The 12,643-nt window shown below is 48.6% G+C and overlaps 1 protein-coding gene across 13 annotated transcripts in view; it reads left to right on the top strand.

Annotated features, from left to right (window-relative positions):
- PMS2 (PMS1 homolog 2, mismatch repair system component) overlaps positions 1 to 11,009 on the top strand; it is a 36,985-nt gene extending 25,976 nt beyond the window's left edge. For 11 of the 13 annotated variants that reach the window (XM_025381164.1, XM_025381163.1, XM_025381168.1 and 8 more), the window contains 4 exons: positions 1,349 to 1,516; positions 5,681 to 5,781; positions 6,588 to 6,757; positions 10,706 to 11,009. In XM_025381164.1, the coding sequence (XP_025236949.1) occupies positions 1,349 to 1,516; positions 5,681 to 5,781; positions 6,588 to 6,757; positions 10,706 to 10,849 (583 nt within the window). In that variant the 3' untranslated portion in view covers positions 10,850 to 11,009. Of the gene's footprint in view, positions 1 to 1,348; positions 1,517 to 5,680; positions 5,782 to 6,554; positions 6,758 to 10,705 lie in introns of all 13 variants that reach the window. The other 2 variants (XR_003118767.1, XM_025381162.1) reach the window with 2 other exon arrangements.
- Positions 11,010 to 12,643: the final 1,634 nt, after the last annotated feature.

Genomic DNA, 12,643 nt, shown 5'->3' with positions numbered 1-12,643 from the left:
ATTGACTAAGATAGTATCTAATGACATTAGATGTTGAAGCCACCCAGCAAAGGGCCCAGGGGTCGGCCTGGCAGAGATTAGAAGGGTTGATATCCAGTATTGGCCAATAGATACTCTTAGACACCACTGGCGGCAATGTGCATTTTCTCAGATTTCCCATCAAAAAGTACATATGTGATTCTCCCTCTAGCGTCTGTCTCCCGGAAATGCACCCACAGATGAGCAGGTTTATGCACAGAAGTCTTTGTTGCAGCTTTGAGTGCACGATTGAAATTGGAAACAACCGAAATGTGCTTTAGTCGGGAATTTGACAGACAAATTATGGTACATCCGCACAGTGACTTCCTATGTGGCCATTAAAAAGAATGAAGTAGGCCTGGCATGGTAGCTCACGCCTGTAATCCCAGCATTTTGGGAGGCTGAGGCGGGTGGATCACTTGAGGTCAGAAGTTCAAGACCAGCCTGGCCAACATGGTGAAACCTCATCTCTACTAAAAATAAAAAAATTAGCCAGGTTTGACGGTGCATGCCTGTAGTCCCAGCTACTCGAGAGGCTGAGGCAGGAGAATCGCTCGAACCCAGGACCATAGGTTGCCTTGAGCCAGGGTCGTGCCACTGCAGTCCAGCCTGGGCAACAGAGTGAGACTCCGTCTTAGAAAAATGATAATAAAAAAATAATGAAGTAGATCTATGTGTACAGATCTGCAAACATCTTTCAGATGCATTAAGTGATGACAGTGGAATGGAGAATTAAGGTTCCATTTTTGTTTTTTAAAATTAAAAAAAATGTATATAGAGAGACAAGGGTCTAGAAGGATATATTCCATTTAAATTGTTAATAGTAGCAACTGATGCCTTCTCCGAAGACTTGGATGAATGAATAGTTAATGTTATCTTTAGAAAGTGGGATGGTTAAGCTAGGTGCGGTGACTCATGCCTGTAATTCCCAGCACTTTGGGAGGCCAAGGCGGGCAGATCATGAGGTCAGGAGTTCGAGACCAGCCTGACCAACATGAGGAAACTCTTGTCTCTACTAAAAATACAAAAATTAGCTGGGCATGGTGGCATTTGCCTGTAATCCCAGCTACTCAGGGGGCTGAGGCAGAAGAATCACTTGAACCTGGGAGGTGGAGGTTGCAGTGAGCTGAGATTGTGCCATTGCACTCCAGCCTGGGTGACAGAACGAGACTCTGTCTTAAAAAAAAAAAAAAAAAGAAAGTGGGATGACTAGGGACTTTATTATTTTGTGTTTTTGTATTGTTTGACTTTTTTTTATTACAGTCATCTATAACATAATCAGAAAAATAATCTTGTACAGTGTCTCATAATTAACATTTTCTACCTGCAGTAAAACGATGTTTGCAGAAATGGAAATCGTTGGTCAGTTTAACCTGGGATTTATAATAACCAAACTGAACGAGGATCTCTTCATAGTGGACCAGCATGCCACGGATGAGAAATACAACTTTGAGATGCTGCAACAGCACACCGTGCTCCAGGGACAGAGGCTTATTGCGTAAGTGTTTTTTAGTGTTGATTCCCAAACTCCCCCTCAAATTTAAGATCTAACAGAGGCCGAGGCAAGAGCATCGTAAGAGACCAGCAGTTTGAGACCAGCCTGGGCAACATAGCAAGACCTCATATCTACTAAAAAAGGAAGAGATCTAGGAAGGAGGGGTGTAAAAAATAAAAAAGATCGAACTGGCGGGGTGCAGTGCCTCACCCCTGTAATTCCAGCACTTTGGGAGGCCGAGGCAGGTGGATCACCTGAGGTCAGGAGTTCGAAAGCAGCCTGGCCAACATGGTGAAATGCCATCTCTACTAAAAATACAAAAAGGCCGGGCGCGGTGGCTCACACCTGTAATCCTAGCACTTTGGGAGTCTGAGGCAGATGGATCACTCCAGGTCCGGAGTTCAAGACCAGCTTGACCAACATGGTGAGACCCTGTCTGTAGTAAAAATACAAAATTAGCCGGGCATGGTGGCGGGCACCTGTAATCCCAGCTACTTGGGAGGCTGAGGCAGGAGAATCGCTTGAACCCAGGAGATGGAGGTTGTGGTGAGCTGAGTTCGCACCATTGCACTCCAGCCTGGGCAGCAAGAGTGAAACTCCATCTCAAAAAAAAAATAATAATGATAAAAAGTAAAAATACAAAAAATTAGCCAGGCATGGCAGTGCACGTCTGTAATTCCAGATACTCAGGAGGCTGAGGTAGGAGAATCGCTTGAACCTGGGAGATAGACGTTGCAGTGAGCCGAGATCCACCACTGCACTCCAGCCTGGGCAACACAGCGAGACTCCATCTCAAAAAAAAAAAAAAAGAGATCTACTAGTTTATATGTGTGTCTATATGTATATAGGTATTTTTCCATAAGTATTCGTATAGCAGATTTTTATACTTTTTACCTAATAATAGTGATAGTTACCATTTATTGAATGCCTAGTATCTGCCAGGCACTGTTGGAATAATGTGTGTGTATTAGTTCATTTAATCCTCAAAAACCAATGAGGTTGTTACTGTTACCATCACCATTCCACAAGTGATAAAACTGAGGCACACAGAGAGGTTGAGTAACCTGCCCAAGTTCACACAGTTAACATGTTCTCTAAGTATCAGACCTTTTTAGCTATTAAAAATGTTGATCACTGGTTAGCCAGAAGCTCCTTTTGATGAGGGCAATTTATAGTACCGAGTATTAGTATGGATAGTGTATGGAATGTGTGTGTTCAGAGAGACAGCCTGTGCGCCAGTCTTGATTTACAGTAGAGTAATCAGAAGTCAGATGGTCACTGCAGGTTGAGTGCAGGGGCACACGCCTATGATCCCAGAGCTTTGGGAGGCTGAGGCAGGCAGATCCCTTGAGCTTAGGAGTTTGAGACCAGCCTGGGCATCATGGTGAAACCTTGTCTCTACAACAAATATAAAAAATTAGCCAGACTTGATAGTCTGTGCCTGTGGTCCCAGCTATTCAGGAGGCTGAGGTGGGAGAATCATTTGAGCCCAGGAGATTGAGGCTGCCATGGTTGTGCCACTGCACAGCACTCCGGCCTGGGAGACAGAGTGAGACAGTGAGACTCTGCCTCACAAATAAATAAATAAAATATAAACATGCCACTGCACAGCACTCCGGCCTGGGAGACAGAGTGAGACAGTGAGACTCTGCCTCACAAATAAATAAAATAAAATATAAACACTATTTTAAGATAGGCACTGCAGAATTTGGTATTTCTCTTTCCTCGGCCAAACTGGGATGTTTTACCCTGATCACTTTACAAAGGCCAGGTGTGATAGTGTATAGTATAAAACCAAAGTCTTGTCTTGAGCAAAGTTGTAAGAAGAGGTCATGGATTTTCGTGCGGGAAATTAAACCACACAGAGAAGTAAACTGAGATCCCAACAAGTAGATCCCACATGGAGAAATATATCCCTGAACAGCTGGAAAAAACCTATCTAGTTTACTGCGTACTCTCCTGTGGAATGCATGAATTGTTTTTATTCTCAGTAGGAGGCAATGGTAATAATAAAGACATTTAGTAAGCTACTTTATAATCCTGAGATATCCCTTCCCTGTTCCTCTTAATGGAGGTTTTTCTTTCTTTTTTTTGTTTTGTTTTGTTTTGTTGACAGTGTTTCGCTCCTTTGCCCAGGCTGGAGTGCAGTGGTGTGATCTTGGCTCACTGCAACCTCTGCCTCCCGGTTCAAGTGATTCTTGTGTCTCAGCCTCCCGAGTAGCTGGGACTACAGGCGCCCGCCTGCCACACCTGGCTAATTTTTGTATTTTTAGTAGAGAGGGGTTTTGCCATGTTGATCAGGCTGGTCTCGAACTCCTGACCTCAGGTGATCCACCTGCCTCAGCCTCCCAAAGTGCTGGGATTACAGGCATGAGCCACCGTGCCCAGCTGAGGTCTTGCATTTTTTAGCCATTCGGCAAAGATAACCTCTCGTCTGTGACATCTCAAGTTGACCCAGGTAATCACAGACCACTTTGGGTCCCAGATGGACCACACTTCAAGATTAAAGGATAAAGGCCTAGTTCCACCCTGCCCTGCCAGCCCCTGTGTAGGGTGACCCCGTTGACATCTGTAGCTTTTCCCGTTCCTCTTCCTCTTGTTCCCTGTACTCGAGCCTCTCTGGCTATCTTTCTTTTTCCCTTGGCAGGCCTGATGAATCCCTGTGTGGCCACTAAGCAGAATGAAGGATATCTTTATGTGTGGCTCTGCAAACATCAGCGGTCCATCCCGAGGCTTGGCACACATTGTTTTCTCTGCCTAGAGTACTTGTCCTGCCCCCTGCACCCACTTCTCCCCATTACCTGATTAACTCTCTCTTATCCCCAGACTCAGCTCAAAGGTCACTTCCTGACCCCGGGTGAAGTCTCACTTATGACACTGGGTGCTTTTTCTTCCTGACCTTTCTGTCGTTTGTCATCATAATCGACTTGCATGAGTATCTGCTCCACGTCTTTCTTCCCCAGTAATCTGTTAGCTCCAGGACCACGCCTGTGTTTGCTCACTGGCTGTCTCCTGCCTTTAGCAGTGTTTGTCTTATCCAGCACTCAGGACTGGATGCAGTGGCTCACACTTGTAATCCCAGCACTTTCAGAGGCCGAGGTGAGAGGATTGCTTGAGCCCAGGAGTTTGAGACCAGCCTAGGCAACATAGTGAGATCCTGTCTCTATCTTTGAAAAAATAACAAAAAGTTAAAAAAAAAAAAAAAGCACACACTAAATCCAGGAGAAGGATGGAGATATAATACAGGCAGAGGATGGAACAGGATAGCAAAATAAATTCTGTCTGTTCATTCTGTTTACAAATGCTGGCAATGACCTAACCCAGTGTTTCAAATTCTCTATTAGGAGGAGGAAAAATAGCATTTTTGTGATATTGTTATCCTTAAGGAAAGGATTCAGAAAAAGTTGGAGTCATTGGGGTGGCAGACTGAGGAAAAGGCAAACTACTTTTGTAGCTACTTTAACTTTTCTTTTTTTTTTTTCGAGACAGAGTCTTGCCCTGTTGCCCAGGCTGGAGTGCAGTGGTGCGATCTCAGCTCACTGCAACCTCCGCCTCCTGGGTTCAAGCAATTCTAGTGCCTCAGCCTCCCAAGTAGCTGGGATTACAGGCATGAGCCACCACTTCCAGCTCATTTTTGTTTTTGTGGGTGTTTTTTTTATTTTTTTATTTTTTGGAGATAGTCTTGTGTCTCCGAGGCTGGAGTGCAGTGGTGTGATCTTGGCTCACTGCAACCTCTGCCTCCTGGGTTCCAACGAATCTCCTGCCTAAGCCTCCCAAGTAGCTGGGACTACAGGCACGCGCCACCATGCCTGGCCTAATTTTTATATTTTTAGTAGAGAGAAGGTTTCACCATGTTGACCAGGGTGGTCTCAAACTCCTGGCCTCAAGAGATCTGCCTGCCTTGGCCTCCTAAAGTGGTGAGATTACAGGTGTGAGCCACTGCACCTGGCCTGTAGCTACTTTATCTTCTAAAAAGAACTTTAAGAAAGAGAGAATTAAAAGGAACTTCTCAGGAAGTTTTATGACACTTAGCTGAATAGTGTTGTTATTCATGTTGCTATTTTGACATGAATTGAAAATACAGTATTGTTGTTTTCATTTCATTTCTGCTGTAAAGCAAAATGTTTGGCTTCAGGATACAGTTTGCATCATTTTTGTGTTTTTCAGACCTCAGACTCTCAACTTAACTGCTGTTAACGAAGCTGTTCTGATAGAAAATCTGGAAATATTTAGAAAGAATGGCTTTGATTTTGTTATTGATGAAAATGGTAAGTCATTAATTAGAACCATAGCGGCTGAGTGTGGTGACTCAAGCCTGTAATCCCAGCACTCTGGGAGGCCAAGGCGGGCAGATCGCCTGAGGTCAGGAGTTCGAGACCAGCCTGGCCAGTGTGGTGAAACCCCATCTCTACTGAAAATAGAAAAATTAGCCTGGTGTGGTGGCGGGCACCTGTCATCCCAGCTACTCAGGAGGCTGAGGTGGGAGAATTGCTTGAACCCAGGAGACAAGGGTTGCAGTGAGCCGAGATCATGTCACCGCACTCAGCCTGGGTGACAAGAGTGAAACTCTGTCTCAAAAAAAAAAAAAAATTAGAACTATAGATTCTTGTCTTTTTAGAGCTGGGAATAATCTTTCAGGTCATACAGACCAGTTTTTTTATTTTATAAAAGATGAAAAAGCCTCCCTCAAAAAGCATTTTGTGACTGTCCTCTCTCTTTCAGATGTTCATTCTTTTTTTTTTTTTTTTTTTTTTTTTTGAGATGGAATCTCAATCTCAGCTCACTGCAAGCTCCACCTCCTGGGTTCACACCATTCTCCTGCCTCAACCTCCTGAGTAGCTGGGACTACAGGCCTGGCTAATTTTTTCTATTTTTTAGTAGAGACGGGGTTTCACCATGTTAGCCAGGATGGTCTGCATCTCCTGACATCATGATTCGCCCGCCTTGGCCTCCCAAAGTGCTGGGATTACAGGCGTGAGCCACCGCGCCCAGCCTCAGATGTTCATTCTAAGTAGCTTTCAAGTGAAACGTGTTTCTCAAGTCATGGATTTTTCTCAAAATTGTATTCTTTTAGCTCCAGTGACTGAAAGGGCTAAATTGATTTCCTTGCCAACTAGTAAAAACTGGACCTTCGGACCCCAGGACATCGATGAACTGATCTTTTTGCTAAGCGACAGCCCTGGGGTCATGTGCCGGCCGTCCCGAGTCAAGCAGATGTTTGCCTCCAGAGCCTGTCGGAAGTCGGTGAGTAAAGAAAGCCCGGCTGTCAGCTCAGCTGCTCCAGCTTGCAGTCTGAGGAAGGTCTCAGCCCAGCTCCTGAGTTGGTCAAGGCTGTTAAACGCCTTTGTGATTGCCAGGAGTCATTTTACACAGAGCTACGTGGAACATCATAGCTGAGCATCTATGTAGTCTGCGTTCTCTGGGACCTTGAACTCATAATTATTGCTCTTTTGTTACCTCAGTTAAACAGTATTCCTGGCCGGGCGCGGTGGCTCAAGCCTCTAATCCCAGCACTTTGGGAGGCCGAAGCGGGAGGATCACGAGTTCAGGAGATCAAGACCATCCTGGCTAACACGGTGAAACCCCGTCTCTACCAAAAAATACGAAAAAATTAGCTGGGCGTGGTGGCGGCCACCTGTAGTCCCAGCTACTCGGGAGGCTGAGGCAGGAGAATGGTGAGAACTCGGGAGGCGGAGCTTGCAGTGAGCCGAGTTCACACCACTGCCCTCCAACCTGGGCGACAGAGTGAGACTCCATCTCAAAGAAAAAAAAAAAAAACAGTATTCTTTTTTTTTTTTAAGATGGGATCTCCCTCTGTCACCCAGGCTGGAGTGTAGTGCCACAATCACAGCTCACTGTAGCCTTGACCTCCCAGGCTGAAGGGATCCTCCTGCCTCTGTCTTCCGAGTAGCTGTGACTACAGGCACGTACCACCATGCCCAGCTAATGTTTAAATTTTCTGTAGAAACATGGTCTCCTTTTGCCCCTTGCCTCAGCCTCCCGAAGTGCTGGAATTACAGGCATGAGCCACCGTGCTCGGCCAGTATTCTATCTCAGAGCTTTCGTTGACTCTAACACAGTTAGTGGTTGAGGCACCTTGTTCGTCTATGGACCTTAGGGGTCCTAACAACACTGGTAAATAAAGATTTGCTGCTGTCAGGACTCGGTGACATTAGACAAGGTTCTGCAGAGTCATCGAGGCAGCGGGTGCTTCACGGGGTGCTGTGGGTGTCGTTGCATGTGGCACCACTGCCGCTGCTCTGGTTGGTGTTGGAAGGTGGTAGCAGGGGCTACGCCTGCAGTGGGGAGTAGCCTGATGTCCAAGAAAAGTGACTCTGTATCAGCTGGCCATTGGGAAAGGCCAGGATGCCATTCGTTGATTTATTCAGCAGATGCTCCTTGAGCCCCTGCTGTGGGGCCGCCCTGCTCCAGGCGCTGGGGACACAGAGGTAACAAGGCGACTGCGGCCCCTTCCCCTGTGGAGCGGACAGTGGGGAGAAACAGACATCACCACAAATAAACAACACCCATTAGATGCCAGTGAGCACAGCCAACAGATTCAAACAGCGCTTTTTGTTTGTTTGTTTGTTTGTTTTTGAGACAGAGTCTTGCTCTGCTACCAGGCTGGAGTGCGGTGGCGTGATCTCAGCTCACTGCAACCTCCACCTCCCGGGTTCAAGCGATTCGCCTGCCTCAGCCTCCAGAGTAGCTGGGACTACAGGCGCGTGCCGTCACACCTGGCTAATTTTTATATTTTTAATAGAGACTGGGTTTCACCATGTTGGTCAGGCTGGTCTCGATCTCCTGACCTCGTGATCCGCCCGCCTAGGCCTCCCAAAGTGCTGGGATTACAGGCGTGAGCCACCACGCCCAGCCTAAAACAGCATTTTGGGACAGGAAATGACTACAGAAAAACATGGTGACCAGGTGAGATGGTGGTCAGGGAATGGCATCTGGGCAGGTGGCATCTCAGCTGCCATCTAAAAGGTAGGGAAATTAAAAGATTAGCCAGGCGTGGTGGCAGGTGCCTGTAGTCAGCAGCTACTCAGGAGGCTGAGGTGGGAGGATCACTTGAGCCGGGGAGGTCGAGGTTGCAGTGAGCCAAGATCACGCAACTGTACTCCCGCCTGGGTGACAGAGTAAGACCTTGTCTCAAAAAAAAAAAAAGTAGGCTGGAGCCCTCTTGGGTAAGAACTTTCCAAGTGGAGGAAGTAGGAAGACTGAAGCCAGAGGCCGATTGTGTCCCTGGAGAGGGGAAGGGAGTGAGCAGAGCGGCGACCAGAGGACAGCCACGTAGAGCATTGCCGGTCATGCCTAGACCCTGGGGGTCCGTGCTGTGTGTGGCGGGAGCCACTGGAGAGAACGGACTGGGAGTCCCATGATTGCAGCTGCTGGAGAGAGAACAGACTGGAAGGGGGTGCCTTGACTGCCACAGCTGGGGAGAGCAGCAGCTGGGGGCCACGTGGGGAGTGGGTGGGAGGGAGCCTGCTGTGGGAGCATTAGGTGCAACTTACAGCCATGAGATTAGATGAAATGACTCAAAGGCAGAGTTTAATTAGAAGAGGGCCCAGAGTGTGAGTTCTAGCCACAGTGTTGCTTTGATAAAGACCTAATATGGGCTGGGTGTAGTGACTCACACCTGTAATCCCAGCACTTTGGAAGGCGGAAGTGGGTTGATTACCTGGGGTCAGGAATTTGAAACCAGCCTGGCCAACATGGTGAAACCCCACCCCAACTCAATGTACAAAAATTAGCTGGGTGTGGTGGCGGGTGCCTGTAATCCCAGCTACTCGGGAGGCTGAAGCGGGAGAATTGCTTGAATCTGGGAGGCGGAGGTGCAGTGAGCTGAGATCGCACCGCTGCACTCCAGCCTGGGAGACAGTCTCCTCACCACCCCCTGCCTCGCAAAAAAAAAACAAGACCTAATATGGACCTTCCATTCTTGGTGTCTGTGAGTGAGAGTGTGGAGCTGAGCTCACAGCTGGTCAGTTTTGACGTCCTGAGTCTTTAGTGTGACTCGGGGCCCGGGGAACCACAGGCTGCTGCTTCCCTCCCGCCCTGGCCTACTCCTCCGTCTCCGGTGTTGTCACTGCCTGCTCTGAGGCCCCTGCTCTGAGCCCTGCCCACCCTTCCAGCCCCATCTCCTCCCCACCACGCTTCCAGCCATGTAGCCGCCTTCCAGTTCCACACTCGCCCAGTCTCCTCCCCGCCTTACACCCTTTCTCCCTACGCTCCTCTCTACCTGGGTTTGCCACCTTCACCCTTCACCCCCTCCCCACACCTGAGCAGGCCCCCTCTCCTGGGCGCCATCTGTCTTGGTTCTCTGTTGACTTGTTGATTATCTGTCCTCCTCTGACCTGGTGGAACCCTGCTGTCACTGCTGTCACCGCTTTCTGACTGTGCTTGGCACATGGCAAGCCCTCAGGGTGCTGCAGGAAGAAGGGAGGCGACAGAGGGCTTCAGGCTTGTCTCCTCTCCTTCCTGTCAGAGGACCCATGGCAGGGAGGCAGCAGGGCCAGGGCTGGAGTACCCTGCCAGAGCAGCAGGGTGGAGCTCAACAGAGGGGGAGTGACGCCTGCACCCACTGGGGGAGAGGGTCCCGGCAGTACCGCAGCCCCGAGGCAGCTGTTTGCTTGATGTGCAAGAGGAAGGGAGTAGCAGTGCAGCTGGGGTGAGGAAGGGAGGCATTCGTGCTTGGAGGTGGGGGTGCAGGCACAGCCCAGTGAGGGCCAAGTCAGGGACAGACGGGGGCTTTTATTCAGGTGAGGGGAAAGCTGTGGAGCGGAACGACATGACCTGACAGCGCTTTAGATGTAATCACTGGCTGCTGGGTGGAGAGCGGCTCGGAGGGCTTGCAGTGGGGCGGGGAGCCCAGCCGGGAGGCTGCTGCACCTGCCAGGGCAAGAGGGCAGGGTGGCCGCTGAGAGTGGCTGCGTTCGGGACAGGTGTGGTCGCGTCTGGAGTGGAGGCGGTGCCACCTCGAAGCAGCCACAAGGGACCTGATGTCATAGAAAGGTGGAGGGCTGAGATCTAGAACCTAGGCTTCTCTGGGGGAAGGTTTTTCAGGGAAGGTGGTTTTTTTGAGCTGTAATCTTGTCCAGTCTCATTTTAGACAACAGTGCTTCTGAAAAGCTGCCATTCTGATGTCAAAAAAACCTATTAAAACGTTGAACCATTGTGTCTGGTCCTCAGGTGATGATTGGAACTGCTCTTAACACAAGCGAGATGAAGAAACTGATCACCCACATGGGGGAGATGGACCACCCCTGGAACTGTCCCCATGGAAGGCCAACCATGAGACACATAGCCAACCTGGGTGTCATTTCGCAGAACTGACAGTAGTCACTGTATGGAATCATCGGTTTTATTGCAGATTTTTATGTTTTGAAAGACGGGGTCTTCACTAACCTTTTTTGTTTTCAAATGAACCTGCTACTTAAAAAAAATACACATCAGACCCATTTAAAAGTGATCTTGAGAACCTTTTCAGACCAGATGGAGCGCTACTTGCAAAATTTTTTTTTTTCTCTGTTTGCATGCGCTCGTGTGTGTGTGTGTGTCTGTGTGTCCAGGCAGGAACATATTTTATAAAAATAAGAACACTTGGGCTGGGCGTGGTGGCTCATGCCTGTGATCCCAGCACTTTGGGAGGCTGAGGCAGGCGGATCACCTGAGGTCGGGAGTTCGAGACCAGCCTGACTAACATGGAGAAACCCCGCTTCTACTAAAAATGCAAAATTAGCCAGGCGTGATGGCGCATGCCTGTAATCCCAGCTACTTGGGAGGCTGAGGCAGGAGAATCTCTTGAACCATGGAGACGGAGGTTGTAGTGAGCCGAGATCGCGCCATTGTACTCTACCCTGGGGGATAGAACAAGACTCCGTCTCAAAACAAAACAAACCGCTGTGGAAGTCACTCAGCCCTCTGCTCTGGCTGGACATAGTTTAATCTATAACTTTCAACCCTTAATAATTAAATTCTTCTTTAATTTCATAAATTTAAAATTAGGGTCCTTTTGGGTTAGTGATTCTCAGTCCTGATTCACATTAAATTTTTAAACAAGGGGGATTCTCTGCCCGGCTGGAAGAAAATGACTGGATGGGACAGGGGTCACTATTTTTAAACATTCCTCTGTGCGGCCAAGGTAGCAAAGTGCTGTCCTCGCAGGGGAACAAAAAGAGTTTGATTTTCCTGTAATTTGATGCTGTGATTTGGTTTCCTCAGGGTGTGAACTGTAGAACATTCCAGTTACTGGCCTTGAGTGGTTCTGGGAATATAAGAATCCCTGTCTGTCTTTTCAAGTCGTTTTCATGGAACCTTGTCCTGTTTGAACTAGGCTGAAAATGGAAGTAAAGATGTCCTCTTGGGGGCCCAATGAGGACGGATGTGACTCCCCTGCTGCCCCACCCCTTCCCCAGATTGGGCTTCAAGGAAGAGAGGGCTCCCCTTCCTGCTTCAGAATCCCTTGGATGGAGGAGGCAGTACAGTAGTAACTGTGCCATCGTGTCTGGCACTGTGCTGGCGTCTGCAGGATCCCACTTACGAACTCTGCAGACTGGCAGCTGTGGCAGGATAATAGCCCCCAAGACAGCTGTGTCCTAATCCCCAGAACCTGTGACCAGGCTGCCTCACATGGCAGAAGGGACTCGGCAGGTGTGATTGAGTGAAGATTTTTTTTTTTTTTTTTTTTGAAGTTTCACTCCTGTTGCCCAGGCTGGAGTACAATAGCCTGATCTCAGCTCACTGCAGCCTCTGCCTCCCAGGTTCAAGTGATTCTCCCACCTCAGCCTCCAGAGTAGCAGGGATTACAGGTGCCCACAACCACAGCCGACTAATTTTTGTATTTTTAGTAGAGACAGGGTTTCACCATGTTGCATGCTGGCCAGGCTGGTCTCGAACTCCTGACCTCAGGTGATCCACCTGCCCCGGCCTCCCAACGTGCTGAGATGACAGGTGTGAGCCATACTGCCTGGCCGAGTTAAGGATCTTGCAGTAGAGAGATTATCCTGGATTGTGTGGGTGGGCCCAGTCCATTGGGTGAGTCCTTCGAAGGTGGAGATCTTTCCCTGCTGGCCAGAGAGAAGCTGCCTTGCTGGTTTTGGAGATGGAAGGAGGTACCACTAGTCAAGG

Source organism: Theropithecus gelada, chromosome 3 (assembly GCF_003255815.1).
Source record: "Theropithecus gelada isolate Dixy chromosome 3, Tgel_1.0, whole genome shotgun sequence".
NCBI classification, from domain to species: Eukaryota; Metazoa; Chordata; class Mammalia; order Primates; family Cercopithecidae; genus Theropithecus; species Theropithecus gelada.
This window is presented reverse-complemented; position numbering and strand designations above follow the sequence as displayed.